Source organism: Heteronotia binoei, chromosome 2, assembly GCF_032191835.1.
Source record: "Heteronotia binoei isolate CCM8104 ecotype False Entrance Well chromosome 2, APGP_CSIRO_Hbin_v1, whole genome shotgun sequence".
In the NCBI taxonomy this organism is placed as follows: Eukaryota; Metazoa; Chordata; class Lepidosauria; order Squamata; family Gekkonidae; genus Heteronotia; species Heteronotia binoei.
Window position 1 is genome coordinate 7,901,179 of NC_083224.1, and position 22,416 is coordinate 7,923,594.

The window sequence follows — 22,416 nt, forward strand, 5'->3', positions numbered from 1 at the left end:
ATAAGAGTCCGCACACTTAACCACTACACCAAACTGGCTCTCTAGTCATAGATCAGGGATGTCACTCATTTGTTATGAGGGCTGGTTCTGACATAAATGAGACCTTGTTGGACTGGGCCACATTGGGCCGGGCCATGTGTGTACCTATTTAAGATTAGGTAGCAGAGACATAAACTTTACAAAGGACACAGACAAACACAATTAAAGTTTTTTTTTAAACCTCCTTAAATATGCTTAAAATGTTAGCACCCATTGGTGTTAAAGGTGCTTTCTTTGTATCTCTGCCATGTGATCCAGGGAACTGGGCAAAGGAATCTCTGGCTCTTCCCTTCCTTCCCCAGGGGACCAGAAGGGGGAGGAGCCTCAGCCAATAGAAGGAAGAGAGGTTTGTCTCAGTAGCTCTACTGTGCAATTGAGAGAGCCTGGAAAAACAAGCTCTGCCTTCTCCCCTTCCTCCCCAAGGGAGGAGCCTCAGCCAATGGAGAAAATAGAGCTTTTGCTCTTTAGCTCCTGTGTGACTGAGCAACTTTGCAAAGCAAGCTGTTATGCCGAAGGAAGCAAATGAGAAGAAGAAGCAAGCAGATGACAGCCAGTTGCTTGGGGGCCAGATAGGAGCCCTCCGGGGGGCTGATTCGGCCCCGGGGCTGCATGTTTGACACCCCTGGCATAGATAATAGGCGGGTCAACGTCCAATTGATTAGGCTGTATCATGAGACTGCATGTTCATAGATTCAGGTGGGTAGCGGCGTTTGTCTGAATCAGCAGCACAACATTTGTGTCCGGTGGCACCTTTAAGACGAACAAACATTTATTCTGGATACGATCTCTGGCGTGCACGCACAGCTCTTCAGATACCCGAGGAAGTGTGTGCGCACGCAAAAAATATTCAAGCAAGGATGTGTGAACACAAGAGCTTATACCCAGAATAAAACTTCTGTTGGACTTAAAAGTGCCACTGGACTCAAACTTTGCTCCGCACGTCCTTATATATTTTGCCCAACCGCCTTGGACATCAAGATGGACAGCTGTGTTTGTCTGTAGCGGTAGAAAAGAGCAAGTGTGGTGGTCACTTATTCGGTGTGCCTCTTACGTCAAGCAAGTTCGGCCACCCCTGGTCTACGCAGACGGGCAGCTGCTCTCCAGGACCTCAGCCAGAGCTCTTTCCCATCACTTACTATTTGATCCCTTTAACTGGAGATGCTGGGGATTGAACCTGGGACCTTCTGCATGCCAAGCAGAGCCTCTGCCACTGAGCCACAGCCCCATTCATGGCTCTCTAGGATCTCAGGCTGAGGTCTTTCCCATCACCTCCTGCCTGGTCCTTTTAACTGGAGATGCCGGGGATTGAACCTGGGACCTTCTGCATGCCATGCAGAGGCTCTTCCCCTGAGCCACGGCTCCTCCTCCTGGCTCTCTAGGATCTCAGGCAGAGGTCTTCCCCATCACCTCCTGCCTGGTCCTTTTAACTGGAGATGCCGGGGATTGAACCTGGGACCTTCTGCATGCCAAGCAGAGGCTCTTCCCCTGAGCCACGGCTCCTCCTCCTGGCTCTCTAGGATCTCAGGCAGAGGTCTTCCCCATCACCTCCTGCCTGGTCCTTTTAACTGGAGATGCCGGGGATTGAACCTGGGACCTTCTGCATGCCATGCAGAGGCTCTTCCCCTGAGCCACGGCTCCTCCTCCTGGCTCTCTAGGATCTCAGGCAGAGGTCTTCCTAATCACCTCCTGCCTGGTCCTTTTAACTGGAGATGCCGGGGATTGAACCTGGGACCTTCTGCATGCCAAGCAGAGGCTCTTCCCCTGAGCCACGGCTCCTCCTCCTGGCTCTCTAGGATCTCAGGCAGAGGTCTTCCCCATCACCTCCTGCCTGGTCCTTTTAACTGGAGATGCCGGGGATTGAACCTGGGACCTTCTGCATGCCAAGCAGAGGCTCTTCCACTGAGCCATGACTCCCCCTCCTGGCTCTCCAAGGTCTCAGGCTGAGGTCTTCCCCATCACCTCCTGCCTGGTCCTTTTAATGGGAGATGCCGGGGATTGAACCTGGGACCTTCTGCATGCCAAGCAGAGGCTCTTCCCCTGAGCCATGACTTCCCCTCCTGGCTGTCCAGGGTCTCAGGCTGAGGTCTTCCCCATCACCTCCTGCCTGGTCCTTTTAATGGGAGATGCCGGGGATTGAACCTGGGACCTTCTGCATGCCAAGCAGAGGCTCTTCCCCTGAGCCATGACTCCCCCTCCTGGCTGTCCAGGGTCTCAGGCTGAGGTCTTTCCCATCGCCTCCTGCCTGGTCCTTTTAATGGGAGATGCCGGGGATTGAACCTGGGACCTTCTGCATGCCAAGCAGAGGCTCTTCCCCTGAGCCACGGCTCCTCCTCCTGGCTCTCTAGGATCTCAGGCAGAGGTCTTTCCCATCGCCTCCTGCCTGGTCCTTTTAATGGGAGATGCTGGGGATTGAACCTGGGACCTTCTGCATGCCAAGCAGAGGCTCTTCCCCTGAGCCACGGCTCCTCCTCCTGGCTCTCTAGGATCTCAGGCAGAGGTCTTTCACATCACCTCCTGCCTGGTCCTTTTAACTGGAGATGCCGGGGATTGAACCTGAGACCTTCTGCATGCCATGCAGAGGCTCTTCCACTGAGCTATGGCTCCTCCTCCTGGCTCTCCAGGGTCTCAGGCTGAGGTCTTTCCCATCACCTCCTGCCTGGTCCTTTTAATGGGAGATGCCGGGGATTGAACCTGGGACCTTCTGCATGCCAAGCTGAGGCTCTTCCCCTGAGCCACGGCTCCTCCTCCTGGCTCTCTAGGATCTCAGGCAGAGGTCTTTCACATCACCTCCTGCCTGGTCCTTTTAACTGGAGATGCCGGGGATTGAACCTGGGACCTTCTGCATGCCATGCAGAGGCTCTTCCACTGAGCTATGGTTCCTCCTCCTGGCTCTCCAGGGTCTCAGGCTGAGGTCTTTCCCATCACCTCATGCCTGGTCCTTTTAACTGGAGATGCTGGGGATAGAACCTGGGACCTTCTGCATGCCAAGCAGAGGCTCTTCCACTGAGCCATGACTCTTCCTCCTGGCTCTCCAGGGTCTCAGGCTGAGGTCTTCCCCATCACCTCCTGCCTGGTCCTTTTAATGGGAGATGCTGGGGATTGAACGTGGGACCTTCTGCATGCCAAGCAGAGGCTCTTCCACTGAGCCATGAGTCCTCCTCCTGGCTCTCCAGGGTCTCAGGCTGAGGTCTTCCCATCACCTCCTGCCTGGTCCTTTTAACTGGAGATGCCGGGGATTGAACCTGGGACCTTCTGCATGCCAAGCAGAGCCTCTGCCACTGAGCCATGACTCCTCCTCCTGGCTCTCCAGGGTCTCAGGCTGAGGTCTTCCCCATCACCTCCTGCATGGTCCTTTTAATGGGAGATGCCGGGGATTGAACCTGGGACCTTCTGCATGCCAAGCAGAGCCTCTGCCACTGAGCCATTACTCCTCCTCCTGGCTCTCCAGGGTCTCAGGCTGAGGTCTTCCCCATCACCTCCTGCCTGGTCCTTTTAATGGGAGATGCCGGGGATTGAACCTGGGACCTTCTGCATGCCAAGCAGAGGCTCTTCCCCTGAGCCACGGCTCCTCCTCCTGGCTCTCTAGGATCTCAGGCAGAGGTCTTTCACATCACCTCCTGCCTGGTCCTTTTAACTGGAGATGCCGGGGATTGAACCTGGGACCTTCTGCATGCCATGCAGAGGCTCTTCCACTGACTCCTCCTCCTGGCTCTCCAGGGTCTCAGGCTGAGGTCTTTCCCATCACCTCCTGCCTGGTCCTTTTAACTGGAGATGCCGGGGATTGAACCTGGGACCTTCTGCATGCCATGCAGAGGCTCTTCCACTGAGCCATGACTCCTCCTCCTGGCTCTCCAGGGTCTCAGGCTGACGTCTTTCCCATCACCTCCTGCCTGGTCCTTTTAACTGGAGATGCCGGGGATTGAACCTGGGACCTTCTGCATGCCAAGCAGAGGCTCTTCCACTGAGCCATGACTCCTCCTCCTGGCTCTCCAGGGTCTCAGGCTGAGGTCTTTCCCATCACCTCCTGCCTGGTCCTTTTAACTGGAGATGCCGGGGATTGAACCTGGGACCTTCTGCATGCCAAGCAGAGGCTCTTCCACTGAGCCATGACTCCTCCTCCTGGCTCTCCAGGGTCTCAGGCTGAGGTCTTTCCCATCACCTCCTGCCTGGTCCTTTTAACTGGAGATGCCGGGGATTGAACCTGGGACCTTCTGCATGCCAAGCAGAGGCTCTCCCACTGAGCCATGACTCCTCCTCCTGGCTCTCCAGGGTCTCAGGCTGAGGTCTTTCCCATCACCTCCTGCCTGGTCCTTTTAACTGGAGATGCCGGGGATTGAACCTGGGACCTTCTGCATGCCATGCAGAGGCTCTTCCCCTGAGCCACGGCTCCTCCTCCTGGCTCTCCAGGGTCTCAGGCTGAGGTCTTTCCCATCACCTCCTGCCTGGTCCTTTTAACTGGAGATGCCGGGGATTGAACCTGGGACCTTCTGCATGCCAAGCAGAGGCTCTTCCCCTGAGCCACGGCTCCTCCTCCTGGCTCTCTAGGATCTCAGGCAGAGGTCTTTCCCATCGCCTCCTGCCTGGTCCTTTTAATGGGAGATGCTGGGGATTGAACCTGGGACCTTCTGCATGCCAAGCAGAGGCTCTTCCACTGAGCCATGACTCCCCCTCCTGGCTCTCCAAGGTCTCAGGCTGAGGTCTTCCCCATAACCTCCTGCCTGGTCTTTTTAATGGGAGATGCCGGGGATTGAACCTGGGACCTTCTGCATGCCATGCAGAGGCTCTTCCACTGAGCTATGGTTCCTCCTCCTGGCTCTCCAGGGTCTCAGGCTGAGGTCTTTCCCATCACCTCATGCCTGGTCCTTTTAACTGGAGATGCTGGGGATAGAACCTGGGACCTTCTGCATTTATTTATTTATTTATTTATTTATATTGGGATTTATACCCCGCCCTTCGCACCGAAGTGTCTCAGGGCGGCTTACAACATGATAATACAAATACTACAATTTAAAACACTTACAAGTAAAATTAAAACCATAAATTAATAAAAGCAAGATAGATAAAAAACCGGCGGTCTACAGATGCATTTTGTTCCATCCAAAAGATTTCCTTGTCAGTCAGTATTATAGGCCTGCCGGAAGAGGGCTGTCTTACAGGCCCTGCGGAACTGCCCTAGGTCCCGCAGGGCCCGCACCTCCTCCGGCAGCTGGTTCCACCAATAAGGTGCCGTTACTGAGAAGGCCCGATCCCTGGTGGATTTTAGACGGGCCTCCTTTGGCCCGGGGACTATCAGCAGGTTTTGTGAACCCGAGCGTAGTACTCTCTGGGGAACGTGTGGGGAAAGACGGTCCCTAAGGTAGACAGGTCCTAGGCCATATAGGGCTTTAAAGGTAATAACCAACACCTTGTACCGAACTCGGAATATTACTGGCAGCCAGTGCAGATCCCGGAGCCCCGGCCGAATGTGCTCCCGTCTTGGGAGCCCTAATAACAGCCGGGCAGCAGCGTTCTGCACCAACTGCAGTTTCCGGGTCCGGCACAAGGGTAGCCCCATGTAGAGGGCATTACAGTAGTCTAACCTCGAGGTGACCGTAGCATGAATCACTGTTGCCAGGTCGTCACGTTCCAGGAAGGGGGCCAACTGCTTCGCCCGCCGAAGGTGAAAAAACGCGGACTTGGCAGTGGCTGCTATCTGGGCCTCCATTGTCAGTGAAGGCTCCAACAGCACCCCCAGGCTCTTAACCCTGCCCGACGCTGTTAGTGGCGCGCCGTCAAAAACTGGCAGGGGGATTTCCCTTCCCGGGCCGCAGCGACCAAGGCACAGGACCTCTGTCTTCGCCGGATTCAGCTTCAGCCCGCTCAGCCTAAACCACCTAGCCACTGCCTGTAACGCTCGGTCCAAATTTTCTGGGGCGCAGGCGGGCCGGCCATCCATAAGCAGATAGAGCTGGGTGTCATCAGCATATTGGTGACACCCGAGCCCGTACCTTCGGGCAATCTGGGCAAGGGGGCGCATGTAGATGTTAAATAACATCGGGGAGAGCACCGCCCCTTGAGGCACCCCGCAATCAAGCGTGTGTCTCCGGGACAGTTCCTCCCCAATCGCCACCCTTTGTCCCCGACCGTCAAGGAAAGAGGAAAACCATTGCAAGGCCAACCCCTGAATCCCTGCGTCGGCAAGGCGGCGCGCCAGAAGCCGATGGTCGACCATATCGAACGCTGCCGATAGGTCCAACAACATCAGCACTGCCGAGCCGCCTTGATCCAGATGCCGCTGAAGGTCATCCACCAGGGCGACCAGCACCGTCTCCGTCCCGTGGCCCGGGCGAAAACCAGACTGGTAGGGGTCAAGGATAGAAGCGTCCTCCAGGAAGCTCTGTAGCTGCAACGCCACTGCCCTCTCGATAAGTTTGCCCAAAAAGGGCAAATTCGATACCGGCCGATAGTGTGCCAATTCGGTCGGATCTAACGATGTTTTCTTCAAGAGGGGACGGACCACCGCCTCTCTGAGCGCTGATGGAAAATGCCCCTCCAGTAGGGATCTATTTATGATATCCCGTATAGGATATCTTAGCTCCCTCCGGCAGGTCTTAATAAGCCAGGAGGGGCATGGATCCAATTTACAAGTTGTTGGGCGTGCAGATAGGAGGATCCTGTCAACTTCTTCCAGGCTGAGCGCGCCGAAGCCGTCCAGGACGCGATCCGAAGACAGGCACGGAGCCTCAGGTTCGCTAACTGTATCTAATATGGCAGGAAAGTCGGAACGGAGCGATGCGATTTTATCCGCAAAAAAATCCGCAAAAGCCTCACAGCCAATTTCCAATTCATTAAAATTTGGTCTGCCCTGTGGCAGCGTTGTAAGGGTCCGGATTGTATTGAACAGTTGTGCCGGGCGCGAAATTGCGGACGCAATCTCCGCCGCAAAGTAAGTTTTCTTTGCGGCCTTGACTGCCATCTCATAGGACTTCATAACCTCTCTATAAGATGTTCGAGTCGCTTCGTCTCGAGTACGCCGCCATTGCCTCTCTAGTCGTCTGAGTCCCCGTTTCAGCCGACGCAGCCCCTGGTTATACCAGGGTGTCGGCCTTGCGCGAGGGCGCAGAGGACGCCTAGGCGCGATCTCGTCGATGGCTCCGGTGAGCCTATTATTCCAGGACTCCACCAGGTCATCGAGGGAATCGCCAGGGGGGCAGGGATCCCGCAGAGCCGTCAGGAACCGTTCCGGGTCCATCAGGCTCCGCGGGCGAGCTAAAATAAGCTCGCCGCCCAAACGGGGTTGGGGTGGGACGTCCACACGAGCCTTGAGGGCATAGTGATCCGACCATGGCACCGCTATAGAAGCAAGATCGTCCACTAAAACTCCCGACGCGAAGATCAAGTCTAACATGTGACCGGCCTGGTGAGTGGGTGTCGTAACTACTTGGGAGAGTCCTAGTGTCGCCATGGAAGACACTAGGTCCATCGCCTGATTGGAGGTCACGTCATCGGCATGGACATTGAAGTCACCCAGAATCAAAAGTCTCGGGTGCCTCAATGCCCGGCATCTCCAGTTAAAAGGACCAGGCAGGAGGTGATGGGAAAGACCTCAGCCTGAGACCCATGCCAAGCAGAGGCTCTTCCACTGAGCCATGACTCTTCCTCCTGGCTCTCCAGGGTCTCAGGCTGAGGTCTTCCCCATCACCTCCTGCCTGGTCCTTTTAATGGGAGATGCTGGGGATTGAACGTGGGACCTTCTGCATGCCAAGCAGAGGCTCTTCCACTGAGCCATGAGTCCTCCTCCTGGCTCTCCAGGGTCTCAGGCTGAGGTCTTCCCATCACCTCCTGCCTGGTCCTTTTAACTGGAGATGCCGGGGATTGAACCTGGGACCTTCTGCATGCCAAGCAGAGCCTCTGCCACTGAGCCATGACTCCTCCTCCTGGCTCTCCAGGGTCTCAGGCTGAGGTCTTCCCCATCACCTCCTGCATGGTCCTTTTAATGGGAGATGCCGGGGATTGAACCTGGGACCTTCTGCATGCCAAGCAGAGCCTCTGCCACTGAGCCATTACTCCTCCTCCTGGCTCTCCAGGGTCTCAGGCTGAGGTCTTCCCCATCACCTCCTGCCTGGTCCTTTTAATGGGAGATGCCGGGGATTGAACCTGGGACCTTCTGCATGCCAAGCAGAGGCTCTTCCCCTGAGCCACGGCTCCTCCTCCTGGCTCTCTAGGATCTCAGGCAGAGGTCTTTCACATCACCTCCTGCCTGGTCCTTTTAACTGGAGATGCCGGGGATTGAACCTGGGACCTTCTGCATGCCATGCAGAGGCTCTTCCACTGACTCCTCCTCCTGGCTCTCCAGGGTCTCAGGCTGAGGTCTTTCCCATCACCTCCTGCCTGGTCCTTTTAACTGGAGATGCCGGGGATTGAACCTGGGACCTTCTGCATGCCATGCAGAGGCTCTTCCACTGAGCCATGACTCCTCCTCCTGGCTCTCCAGGGTCTCAGGCTGACGTCTTTCCCATCACCTCCTGCCTGGTCCTTTTAACTGGAGATGCCGGGGATTGAACCTGGGACCTTCTGCATGCCAAGCAGAGGCTCTTCCACTGAGCCATGACTCCTCCTCCTGGCTCTCCAGGGTCTCAGGCTGAGGTCTTTCCCATCACCTCCTGCCTGGTCCTTTTAACTGGAGATGCCGGGGATTGAACCTGGGACCTTCTGCATGCCAAGCAGAGGCTCTTCCACTGAGCCATGACTCCTCCTCCTGGCTCTCCAGGGTCTCAGGCTGAGGTCTTTCCCATCAACTCCTGCCTGGTCCTTTTAACTGGAGATGCCGGGGATTGAACCTGGGACCTTCTGCATGCCAAGCAGAGGCTCTCCCACTGAGCCATGACTCCTCCTCCTGGCTCTCCAGGGTCTCAGGCTGAAATCTTTCCCATCACCTCCTGCCTGGTCCTTTTAACTGGAGATGCCGGGGATTGAACCTGGGACCTTCTGCATGCCATGCAGAGGCTCTTCCCCTGAGCCACGGCTCCTCCTCCTGGCTCTCCAGGGTCTCAGGCTGAGGTCTTTCCCATCACCTCCTGCCTGGTCCTTTTAACTGGAGATGCCGGGGATTGAACCTGGGACCTTCTGCATGCCAAGCAGAGGCTCTTCCCCTGAGCCACGGCTCCTCCTCCTGGCTCTCTAGGATCTCAGGCAGAGGTCTTTCCCATCGCCTCCTGCCTGGTCCTTTTAATGGGAGATGCTGGGGATTGAACCTGGGACCTTCTGCATGCCAAGCAGAGGCTCTTCCACTGAGCCATGACTCCCCCTCCTGGCTCTCCAAGGTCTCAGGCTGAGGTCTTCCCCATAACCTCCTGCCTGGTCTTTTTAATGGGAGATGCCGGGGATTGAACCTGGGACCTTCTGCATGCCAAGCAGAGGCTCTTCCCCTGAGCCACGGCTCCTCCTCCTGGCTCTCTAGGATCTCAGGCTGAGGTCTTTCCCATCACCTCCTGCCTGGTCCTTTTAACTGGAGATGCCGGGGATTGAACCTGGGACCTTCTGCATGCCAAGCAGAGGCTCTTCCCCTGAGCCACGGCTCCTCCTCCTGGCTCTATAGGATCTCAGGCAGAGGTCTTTCACATCACCTCCTGCCTGGTCCTTTTAACTGGAGATGCCGGGGATTGAACCTGGGACCTTCTGCATGCCAAGCGGAGGCTCTTCCACTGAGCCATGACTCCCCCTCCTGGCTCTCCAAGGTCTCAGGCTGAGGTCTTCCCCATCACCTCCTGCCTGGTCCTTTTAATGGGAGATGCCGGGGATTGAACCTGGGACCTTCTGCATGCCAAGCAGAGGCTCTTCCCCTGAGCCATGACTTCCCCTCCTGGCTGTCCAGGGTCTCAGGCTGAGGTCTTCCCCATCACCTCCTGCCTGGTCCTTTTAATGGGAGATGCCGGGGATTGAACCTGGGACCTTCTGCATGCCAAGCAGAGGCTCTTCCCCTGAGCCATGACTCCCCCTCCTGGCTGTCCAGGGTCTCAGGCTGAGGTCTTTCCCATCGCCTCCTGCCTGGTCCTTTTAATGGGAGATGCCGGGGATTGAACCTGGGACCTTCTGCATGCCAAGCAGAGGCTCTTCCCCTGAGCCACGGCTCCTCCTCCTGGCTCTCTAGGATCTCAGGCAGAGGTCTTTCCCATCGCCTCCTGCCTGGTCCTTTTAATGGGAGATGCTGGGGATTGAACCTGGGACCTTCTGCATGCCAAGCAGAGGCTCTTCCCCTGAGCCACGGCTCCTCCTCCTGGCTCTCCAGGGTCTCAGGCTGAGGTCTTTCCCATCACCTCCTGCCTGGTCCTTTTAACTGGAGATGCCGGGGATTGAACCTGGGACCTTCTGCATGCCAAGCAGAGGCTCTTCCCCTGAGCCACGGCTCCTCCTCCTGGCTCTCTAGGATCTCAGGCAGAGGTCTTTCCCATCGCCTCCTGCCTGGTCCTTTTAATGGGAGATGCTGGGGATTGAACCTGGGACCTTCTGCATGCCAAGCAGAGGCTCTTCCACTGAGCCATGACTCCCCCTCCTGGCTCTCCAAGGTCTCAGGCTGAGGTCTTCCCCATAACCTCCTGCCTGGTCCTTTTAATGGGAGATGCCGGGGATTGAACCTGGGACCTTCTGCATGCCAAGCAGAGGCTCTTCCCCTGAGCCATGACTTCCCCTCCTGGCTGTCCAGGGTCTCAGGCTGAGGTCTTCCCCATCACCTCCTGCCTGGTCCTTTTAATGGGAGATGCCGGGGATTGAACCTGGGACCTTCTGCATGCCAAGCAGAGGCTCTTCCCCTGAGCCATGACTCCCCCTCCTGGCTGTCCAGGGTCTCAGGCTGAGGTCTTTCCCATCGCCTCCTGCCTGGTCCTTTTAATGGGAGATGCCGGGGATTGAACCTGGGACCTTCTGCATGCCAAGCAGAGGCTCTTCCCCTGAGCCACGGCTCCTCCTCCTGGCTCTCTAGGATCTCAGGCAGAGGTCTTTCCCATCGCCTCCTGCCTGGTCCTTTTAATGGGAGATGCTGGGGATTGAACCTGGGACCTTCTGCATGCCAAGCAGAGGCTCTTCCCCTGAGCCACGGCTCCTCCTCCTGGCTCTCTAGGATCTCAGGCAGAGGTCTTTCACATCACCTCCTGCCTGGTCCTTTTAACTGGAGATGCCGGGGATTGAACCTGGGACCTTCTGCATGCCATGCAGAGGCTCTTCCACTGAGCTATGGCTCCTCCTCCTGGCTCTCCAGGGTCTCAGGCTGCGGTCTTTCCCATCACCTCCTGCCTGGTCCTTTTAATGGGAGATGCCGGGGATTGAACCTGGGACCTTCTGCATGCCAAGCTGAGGCTCTTCCCCTGAGCCACGGCTCCTCCTCCTGGCTCTCTAGGATCTCAGGCAGAGGTCTTTCACATCACCTCCTGCCTGGTCCTTTTAACTGGAGATGCCGGGGATTGAACCTGGGACCTTCTGCATGCCATGCAGAGGCTCTTCCACTGAGCTATGGTTCCTCCTCCTGGCTCTCCAGGGTCTCAGGCTGAGGTCTTTCCCATCACCTCATGCCTCGTCCTTTTAACTGGAGATGCTGGGGATAGAACCTGGGACCTTCTGCATGCCAAGCAGAGGCTCTTCCACTGAGCCATGACTCTTCCTCCTGGCTCTCCAGGGTCTCAGGCTGAGGTCTTCCCCATCACCTCCTGCCTGGTCCTTTTAATGGGAGATGCTGGGGATTGAACGTGGGACCTTCTGCATGCCAAGCAGAGGCTCTTCCACTGAGCCATGACTCCTCCTCCTGGCTCTCCAGGGTCTCAGGCTGAGGTCTTCCCATCACCTCCTGCCTGGTCCTTTTAACTGGAGATGCCGGGGATTGAACCTGGGACCTTCTGCATGCCAAGCAGAGCCTCTGCCACTGAGCCATGACTCCTCCTCCTGGCTCTCCAGGGTCTCAGGCTGAGGTCTTCCCCATCACCTCCTGCCTGGTCCTTTTAATGGGAGATGCCGGGGATTGAACCTGAGACCTTCTGCATGCCAAGCAGAGCCTCTGCCACTGAGCCATTACTCCTCCTCCTGGCTCTCCAGGGTCTCAGGCTGAGGTCTTCCCCATCACCTCCTGCCTGGTCCTTTTAATGGGAGATTCCGGGGATTGAACCTGGGACCTTCTGCATGCCAAGCAGAGGCTCTTCCCCTGAGCCACGGCTCCTCCTCCTGGCTCTCTAGGATCTCAGGCAGAGGTCTTTCACATCACCTCCTGCCTGGTCCTTTTAACTGGAGATGCCGGGGATTGAACCTGGGACCTTCTGCATGCCATGCAGAGGCTCTTCCACTGAGCTATGGCTCCTCCTCCTGGCTCTCCAGGGTCTCAGGCTGAGGTCTTTCCCATCACCTTCTGCCTGGTCCTTTTAACTGGAGATGCCGGGGATTGAACCTAGGACCTTCTGCATGCCATGCAGAGGCTCTTCCACTGAGCCATGACTCCTCCTCCTGGCTCTCCAGGGTCTCAGGCTGAGGTCTTTCCCATCACCTCCTGCCTGGTCCTTTTAACTGGAGATGCCGGGGATTGAACCTGGGACCTTCTGCATGCCATGCAGAGGCTCTTCCACTGAGCCATGACTCCTCCTCCTGGCTCTCCAGGGTCTCAGGCTGACGTCTTTCCCATCACCTCCTGCCTGGTCCTTTTAACTGGAGATGCCGAGGATTGAACCTGGGACCTTCTGCATGCCAAGCAGAGGCTCTTCCACTGAGCCATGACTCCTCCTCCTGGCTCTCCAGGGTCTCAGGCTGAGGTCTTTCCCATCACCTCCTGCCTGGTCCTTTTAACTGGAGATGCCGGGGATTGAACCTGGGACCTTCTGCATGCCAAGCAGAGGCTCTTCCACTGAGCCATGACTCCTCCTCCTGGCTCTCCAGGGTCTCAGGCTGAGGTCTTTCCCATCACCTCCTGCCTGGTCCTTTTAACTGGAGATGCCGGGGATTGAACCTGGGACCTTCTGCATGCCAAGCAGAGGCTCTCCCACTGAGCCATGACTCCTCCTCCTGGCTCTCCAGGGTCTCAGGCTGAGGTCTTTCCCATCACCTCCTGCCTGGTCCTTTTAACTGGAGATGCCGGGGATTGAACCTGGGACCTTCTGCATGCCATGCAGAGGCTCTTCCCCTGAGCCACGGCTCCTCCTCCTGGCTCTCCAGGGTCTCAGGCTGAGGTCTTTCCCATCACCTCCTGCCTGGTCCTTTTAACTGGAGATGCCGGGGATTGAACCTGGGACCTTCTGCATGCCATGCAGAGGCTCTTCCCCTGAGCCACGGCTCCTCCTCCTGGCTCTCCAGGGTCTCAGGCTGAGGTCTTTCCCTTCACCTCCTGCCTGGTCCTTTTAACTGGAGATGCCGGGGATTGAACCTGGGACCTTCTGCATGCCAAGCAGAGGCTCTTCCACTGAGCCATGACTCCTCCTCCTGGCTCTCCAGGGTCTCAGGCTGAGGTCTTTCCCATCACCTCCTGCCTGGTCCTTTTAACTGGAGATGCCGGGGATTGAACCTGGGACCTTCTGCATGCCAAGCAGAGGCTCTCCCACTGAGCCATGAGTCCTCCTCCTGGCTCTCCAGGGTCTCAGGCTGAGGTCTTTCCCATCACCTCCTGCCTGGTCCTTTTAACTGGAGATGCCGAGGATTGAACCTGGGACCTTCTGCATGCCAAGCAGAGGCTCTTCCACTGAGCCATGACTCCTCCTCCTGGCTCTCCAGGGTCTCAGGCTGAGGTCTTTCCCATCACCTCCTGCCTGGTCCTTTTAACTGGAGATGCTGGGGATTGAACCTGGGACCTTCTGCATGCCAAGCAGAGGCTCTTCCACTGAGCCATGACTCTTCCTCCTGGCTCTCCAGGGTCTCAGGCTGAGGTCTTCCCCATCACCTCCTGCCTGGTCCTTTTAATGGGAGATGCTGGGGATTGAACCTGGGACCTTCTGCATGCCAAGCAGAGGCTCTTCCACTGAGCCAATACTCCCCCTCCTGGCTCTCCAGGGTCTCAGGCTGAGGTCTTCCTAATCACCTCCTGCCTGGTCCTTTTAATGGGAGATGCCGGGGATTGAACCTGGGACCTTCTGCATGCCAAGCAGAGGCTCTTCCACTGAGCCATGACTCCCCCTCCTGGCTCTCCAGGGTCTCAGGCTGAGGTCTTCCCCATCACCTCCTGCCTGGTCCTTTTAATGGGAGATGCCAGGGATTGAACCTGGGACCTTCTGCATGCCAAGCAGAGGCTCTTCCACTGAGCCATGACTCCCCCTCCTGGCTCTCCAGGGTCTTAGGCTGAGGTCTTCCCCATCACCTCCTGCCTGGTCCTTTTAATGGGAGATGCCGGGGATTGAACCTGGGACCTTCTGCATGCCAAGCAGAGGCTCTTCCACTGAGCCATGACTCCCCCTCCTGGCTGTCCAGGGTCTCTGCCTGAGGTCTTTCCGATCGCCTCCTGCCTGGTCCTTTTAATGGGAGGTGCTGGGGATTGAACCTGGGACCTTCTGCATGCTCAGCTGATGCTCTGCCACTGAGCCACAGCTCTTCCTAATGGCTCTCTGAGGTCTCAGGCGCAGGTCTTTCACATCACCTCCTACCAGGTCCATGTAGCTGGAGATGCCGGGGATTGAACCTGGGACCTTCTGTATGCCAAGCAGATGTTCTGCCGCTGAGCTACAGCCCTTCCTCATATTTTGAATATTGCCATCCACAACATCTGCACAGCAGGAGGTTTCGGTCTGAGCCCTTCACACCTGTCTGAAATTACCGGGAGCCAAGCCATGGAGCTTCTCTCATGCCTGGATCGCTTACTTCATAGTGATTGCGGAAGTGACAGATGCGAACATGCTCGTCCATATAGGTGTGGTCAAAGTTCTCCTGGAGCCAGCGGATGTCGCACCAGTAGAAGTCCCAGTCGCCTTCCCTGTAAAGAAAGGTGAGGCAACACCCAATAAGGTGTGACCACAAGACCTTTGCTCTCTCTCTCCTTGCCTCTCTTCACAGCTTTTGGGGGTTTGGTAACTAATGTTCAGACCTGTAAACAGCATAAAATCTGTTTTTCACACACAGAGAGCCAGTTTGGTGCAGCGGTTAAGTGTGCGGTTAAGAATCAAACCGGGTTCTCCCAGATAAGAGTCCGCACACTTAATCACTGCACCAAACTCCAGGGGCCTGGTTTGGCCCCCAGGCTGCATGTTTGACACCCCTGATCTAGCTGTTCTACTGCAGACTGACACAGCAACCCTCTGAAACTTTCTATGGGATTGAAAATTGAGTTCTATAAACCACCAAAGCAGCCGGTCCCCTTTGGCTACTGAGGAGATGCTTTTAGCATCTATGCAGGAAGGAAAGAACTGGTTTTTGCAGACTCTGGCCCTCCTCCGGCTTGCTGCAGGGCTATCACTAAAATCTGCCTCCATTCCTGAGGGCTGCAAGGAAGTTATTGTAACCCCCATCTTTTAAATGAGCCCCGTGGTGCAGAGTGTTAAAGCTGCAGTACTGCAGTCCTAAGCTCTGCTCACGACCTGAGTTCGATCCCAGCGGAAGCTGGTTCAGATAGCCGGCTTGAGGTTGACTCAGCCTTCCATCCTTCCGAGGTTGGGCAAATGAGGACCCAGCTTGCTGGGGGGAAAGCGTAGAAGACTGGGGAAGGCAATGGCAAACCACCCCATAAAAAATCTGCCGTGAAAACGTTGTGAAAGAAACGTCACCCCAGAGTTGGAAACGACTGGTGCTTGCACAGGGAACCTTTCCTTTAAGGGACCCCGTGGCGCAGAGTGTTAAAGCTGCAGAACTGCAGTCCTAAGCTCTGCTCACGACCTGAGTTCAATCCCACTGGAAGCTGGTTCAGGTCGCCGGCTCCAGGTTGACTCAGCCTTCCATCCTTCCGAGGTCGGTCAAAGGAGTCCCCAGCTTGCTGGGGGGAAAGTGTAGAGGACTGGGAAAGGCAAGGGCAAACCACCCTGTAAAAAGTCTGCCATGAAAACGTGAAAGCAACATCACCCCAGAGTCGGAAACGACTGGTGCTTGCACAGGGGAGGGGACCTTTCCTTTCCTTTCCTCTAAAGCTTCCAGAGGAGATTTGGGGAACTGCAAGCTGGATAGTTGGCAGAATCTGTTCTTGTGTTCTTCAACCAGAGTTAGGGAGAGACCTGGCATTCACTGAGGCTGACAGAAGGTGCGGGAGGGGCTCAGGGAAGCCAGATGGCACCGGCACAACCCTGGCCAAGCGCTGAGGTGTCACAGACTAGGCTGGCCAGGAAATGTCCGAAAGCAGGGGTGCCAAGGAACCGTGCCCGCAGAGGGGTGGTGGCTGAGGGAGAGGATCAGCAATGTGGCACAGTCGCAGCGGCACAGGCTTGGTCTGCCTCACCCAGCCGCATCTTTGGCACAGGAGAGACAGAAGGCTGCAGGCCCAATACACAGGAGGAGAGATGGAAAGGAGAGAATGGGATGGGAAGGTCAAAGGAGGGAGAGGGACAAGAAGATATCGGATTAATATCCTGCCCTCCACTCTGAATCTCAGAGTAGCTCACAATCTCCTTTCCCTTCCTCCCCCACAACAGACACGCTGCGAGGTAGGTAGGGCTGAGAGAGCTCTGACAGCAGCTGCCCTTTCAAGGACAACTCCTGCAAGAGCTACGGCTGACCCAAGGCCATTCTAGCAGCTGCAAGCGGAGGAGTGGGGAATCAAACCCGGTTCTCCCAGATAAGAGTCCACACACTTAACCACTACGCCAGACTGGCTCTCAAGAAGGTACTGGATTTATACCCCACCCTGCACTCTAAATCTCAAGAGTCTCTGAGCAGTCACAATCTTCTTTACCTCCCCCTCCCCGCCCACAACAGAAACCCTGTGAGGTAGGTGGGGCTGAGAGAGCTCTGACAGAATCCGCCCTTTCAAGGACAACCTCTCCCCGAGCTCTGGCTGACCCAAGGCCACTCCAGCAGGTGCAAGTGGAGGAGTGGGGAATCAAACCTGGTTCTCCCAGATAAGAGTCCGTGCGCTTAACCACTACACCAAACTGGCTCTCCCAGAAGGAGAGAGACAAAAGGCTCAGGCAGAAAGGAAGGAGCTAGAAGAAAGCAAGTGTGAATAGGCCATGCCAGGGGAGGGGGAGTAGTATAGAGTTTCCAGCCTCCAGTGGAGAACCATTTCGCCTGTGTAAATGCTGGAATTTATTTCCTTACTATAATATAGTGGGTTTAAAGCATCGAGGAGACGAGGCAACTGTGATAGCAGCTCTTTATTAGCGGCGGCATGGCAGATGGCTGCACTAACAAGACTAGGAAATGGGCCCACGGGCCAAACCTATCTATAACTCTAAGTTCCTGCGCAAGCATGCCATTGGTTCATTCAAACAGGCAGGGGTCTGTGATTGGTGCAGGGCGGCAAGGTATTTGGATCCTACTGCCCATTGTTCTCCAGTCCACAAGCTCTGCTCTCCTGGCTCCACAAACCATATATATAACAGTTACAATGCTATGAGCCTTGGTTCCAGAGACATAATCACGTGGTCAATGAAGAAGACATTCGAAACATGAGAGGACAGAAACCTAGGAAGAGCCAATTTGATGCAGTGGTTAAGTGTGCAAACTCTTCTCTGGGAGAACTGGGTTTAAGAACATAAGAGAAGCCATGTTAGATCAGGCCAACGGCCCATCCAGTCCAACATTCTGTGTCACACAGCGGCCAAATATATATATATATATATATATATATATATATATATATATATATATATATATATATATATATATATATATATATATATATATATATATATATACACACACACACACACACACTGTGGCTAATAGCCACTGATGGACCTCTGCTCCATATTTTTATCTAACCCCTTCTTGAAGGTGGCTATGCTTGTGGACGCCACCACCTCCTGTGGCAGTGAATTCCACATGTTAATCACCCTTTGGGTGAAAAAGTACTTCCTTTTATCCGTTTTAACCTGTCTGCTCAGCAATTTCATCGAATGCCCATGAGTTCTTGTATTGTGAGAAAGGGAGAAAAGTACTTCTTTCTCTACTTTCTCCATCCCATGCATTATCTTGTAAACTTCTATCATGTCACCCCTCAGTCGACGTTTCTCCAAGCTAAAGAGCCCTAAGCGTTTCAACCTTTCTTCATAGGGAAGGTGTTCCAGCCTTTTAATCATTTTAGTTGCCCTTTTCTGAACTTTCTCCAATGCTATAATATCCTTTTTGAGGTGCGGCGACCAGAACTGCACACAGTACTCCAAATGAGACCGCACCATCAATTTATACAGAGGCATTATGATACTGGCTGATTTGTTTTCAATTCCCTTCCTAATAATTCCCAGCATGGCGTTGGCCTTTTTTATTGCAAACGCACACTGTCTTGACATTTTCAGTGAATTATCTACCATGACCCCAAGATCTCTCTCTTGGTCTGTCTCTGCCAGTTCACACCCCATCAACTTGTATTTGTAGCTGGGATTCTTGGCCCCAATGTGCATTACTTTGCACTTGGCCACATTGAACCGCATCTGCCACGTTGACGCCCACTCACCCAGCCTCAACAGATCCCTTTGGAGTTCCTCACAATCCTCTCTGGTTCTCACCACCCTGAACAATTTAGTGTCATCCGCAAATTTGGCCACTTCACTGCTCACTCCTTGATTCCCCACTCCTCCGCTTGCAGCTGCTGGAATGGTCTTGGGTCAGCCGTAGCTCTCCCAGGGGTTGTCCTTGAAAGGACAGATTCTGTCAGAGTTCTCTCATCCCCACCCACCTCACAGGGTGTCTGTTGTGGGGGGGCGGGGGATAAAGGAGATTGTGACTGCTCAGAGACTCTTGAGATTCAGAGTGCAGGGTGGGGTATAAATCCAGTATCTTCTTCTTGAGAGCCAGTCTGGTGTAGTGGTTAAGTGCGCGGACTCTAATCTGGGAGAACTGGGTTTGATTCCCAACTCCTCTTCTTGTAGCTGCTGGAATGGCCTTGGGTCAGCCGCAGCTCTCACAGGAGTTGTCCTTGAAAGGGCAAATTCTGTGAGAGCTCTCTCAGCTCCACCTACCTCACAGGATTTCTGTTGTGGGGTGGGGAGGTAAAGGAGATTGTGACTGCTCAGAGACTCTTGAGATTTAGACTGCAGGGTGGGTATAAATCCAGTATCTTCTTCTTGCCAGTCTGGTGTAGTGGTTAAGTGTGCGGACACTTCTCTTGGAGAAGCCAGGTTTGATTCCCTCCTCCACTTGCAGCTGCTGGAATGGCCTTGGGTCAACCAGAGCTCTCACAGCTCTCCATAACTCCTCCTCCCCGCCACAAATGTTGTTAGTCTTTAAGGTCCTGCTGGATTCTTGCTCTTTCCTACCAGAAATCCTGATCCCACGTTTGTACTATGGCTTCTTAGCTAAGGAGGGGAATTTGCACCCCAAACTCTGCTGAAACCCTGGTGCCCAGAATAAGAAGAAACATGAGTCTTACTCTTTTACTTCCACCCATCCTGGCCTCTGACGAAGGACGTCTAAGATGGTGTTGGTGAGGGCACACTTGAATCGGATGCAAGCTCGTCCTTCTCTGTACAAAAAGGAAAGGAAAGAAAAAGACATGTTCCGCATGAATCTTCCTCCTACCGGTGTTCCTCCCAGCCTCACATTCTGGGCAGGGGAAAAAGTCGCACCAACACACAAAGCTACCTTCTGCTGAATCAAATCCTTGATCCATCAAAGTCGGCATTGTCTAGGGCAGGGGTGGGGAACCTTTTTTTCTGCCAAGGGCCCATATGGATATTTATAACATCATTTGCGGGCCGTACAAAATCATCAACTTAAAAAACAGTGCTCCGTCGAGGGAGAAGGATTCAGGCTGGCAAAATTAATGCAAACAATTGTTTTTCTATTTGAAGTCATGTGGGGAGAGCCTAATCTGGCACACACACACACACACATCTGGCCCGCCACCTTAGGCAAATGCATAGGGGTCCAGGGCTTTTTTTGTAGAAAAAGCCCAGCAGGAACTCAGTAGCGTATTAGATCGCATCCCCTAATATTAGCATATTAGGTCACACACTCATTAGAAGAAGAAGAAGATATTGGATTTATATCCCGCCCTCCACTCCAGAGTCTCAGAGCGGCTCACAATCTCCTTTCCCTTCCTCCCCCACAACAGACACCCTGTGAGGTAGATGAAGATATTGGATTTATATCCCACCCTCCACTCCAAAGAGTCTCAGAGCGGCTCACAATCTCCTTTCCCTTCCCCCCCCCACAACAGACACCCTGTGAGGTAGATGAAGATATTGGATTTATATCCCGCCCTCCACTCCAAAGAGTCTCAGAGCGGCTCACAATCTCCTTTCCCTTCCTCCCCCACAACAGACACCCTGTGAGGTGGGTGGGGCTGAGAGGGCTCTCACAGCAGCTGCCCTTTCAAGGACAACCTCTGCCAGGGCTATGGCTGACCCAAGGCCATTCCAGCAGCTGCAAGTGGAGGAGTGGGGAATCAAACCCGGTTCTCCCAGATAAGAGAGCTCTGGCTGACCCAAGGCCATTCCAGCAGCTGCAAGTGGAGGAGTGGGGAATCAAACCCGGTTCTCCCAGATAAGAGAGCTATGGCTGACCCAAGGCCATTCCAGCAGGTGCAAGTGGAGGAGTGGGGAATCAAACCCGGTTCTCCCAGATAAGAGTCCGCACACTTAACCACTACACCAAACTGGATAAGCATAATAGGCCACACCCTCTGTGATAATCAAGTGCAAACTGAACGGGGACAGTAACTTTCCCAGGTCCTGCAGCAATTCTGGCCAGCCAGCCAGGCCCCAGGGAGGCTGCCGCACAGTACATCCGGGCCCTGTGATCCCTGCCTGGCCCTGGGGAGGCTGCCGCACAGCGCGGATGGGCTCCACGATCCTCGCTGGCCAGCCAGGCCTCAGGGAGGCTGCCACGTGGCTCGGTTCGGTCCAGCAATCCCCGAGGGCCACACCAACTGACCTCGAGGGCCGTATACGGAGGTTCCTCATCCCTGGTCTAGGGCCTAGGCAGACTGGCAGCAGCTCTCCAGCGTCTCAGGAAGAGGTTTTTTCACATCACTCGCTATTTGATCCCTTTAACCGGAGGTGACGATGGGACCAGAAGCCTTCTCCGTGCTAAGCAGGGGCTCTGCCAGTGAGCCGCAGCCCCTTCCACAGTCCTTCTCAGCATCTTCTACCTGAGATTCTTTAACCAGGTGCGCTCACCAGTCATGGCCCCTCCAGATATCATCATAAAAAGGGAAAGGTCGTCCCCTGTGCAAGCACCAGTCGTTTTTGACTCTGAGGCGACGTTGCTTTCACAACATTTTCACGGCAGACTTTTTTTTGACGGGGTGGTTTGCCCTTGCCTTCCCCAGTCTTTTACACTTTCCCCCAGCAAGCTGGGTCCTCATTTGACCGACCCCGGAAGGATGGAAGGCTGAGTCAACCTCGAGCCGGCTACCTGAAAACCCAGCTTTCCGTCTTTCACAACATTTTCACGGCAGACTTTTTTTTAAGGGGTGGTTTGCCCTTGCCTTCCCCAGTCATCTACACTTTCCCCCCAGCAAGCTGGGTCCTCATTTGACCGATGGAAGGCTGAGTCAACCTCGAGCTGTCTACCTGAAAACCCAGCTTCCGCCGGGATCGAACTCAGGACGTGAGCAGAGCTTAGGACTGCAGTACTGCAGGTTTAACACTCTGCGCCACGGGTTCCCTTAAAGGAAAGGTCCCCTGTGCAAGCACCAGTCGTTTCCGTCTCTGGGGTGACGTCGCTTTCACAACGTTTTCATGGCAGACTTTTGACGGGGTGGTTTGCCATTGCCTTCCCCAGTCCTCTACACTTTCCCCCCAGCAAGCTGGGTCCTCATTTGACCGACCCCGGAAGGATGGAAGGCTGAGTCAACCTGGAGCCGGCTACCTGAAAACCCAGCTTCCGCCGGGATCGAACTCAGGACGTGAGCAGAGCTCAGGACTGCAGTACTGCAGCTTTACCACTCTGCGCCACTGGGCTCTAGTTATCATCGTACCCCGGACTTTTAATATAACACTTGCCTTTCGGTCCATTCTTCGGTGGTAAACCTCTCTCTATGAACGCGAAGTCTCAGAGCTTCAAAAGAAGCTTGTTATACAGCACAGGGACGTCATGTTTGAAAAACACCAGGCCTAAAATTCCCTTGGGTCTGCAGAAGTAATTCCACGGTTCTTTGGACCAGGCAATATCTCCTAATTACAAGGCATCGTCGCTCATTTGCTTAATCGTCCTTTTGCTTGAAGCATGATGCTCCGTCATGGGCAGGAGGGAGTTTCACAGCTGTGTTTCGAACAACATGTGTCGGCTAAGCCTTATCCCACAGGGAACGCTTAGCAAGTTCTTAAGTCGAGCTCCGTTCTGCCTAACTGGAATGCA

At 54.8% G+C, this 22,416-nt stretch overlaps 1 protein-coding gene across 1 annotated transcript in view; it reads right to left on the bottom strand.

The window, feature by feature from the left end:
• The window catches only part of TTLL9 (tubulin tyrosine ligase like 9), an 88,999-nt gene that overhangs the window by 44,390 nt on the left and 22,193 nt on the right, over positions 1 to 22,416 (bottom strand). Inside the window, exons 3-4 of the mRNA XM_060233183.1 lie at positions 19,484 to 19,576; positions 14,833 to 14,944 (exon numbers count right to left, since the gene is read on the bottom strand). Coding sequence (XP_060089166.1) covers positions 14,833 to 14,944; positions 19,484 to 19,576 — 205 coding nt within the window. The remainder of the gene's footprint in view (positions 1 to 14,832; positions 14,945 to 19,483; positions 19,577 to 22,416) is intronic.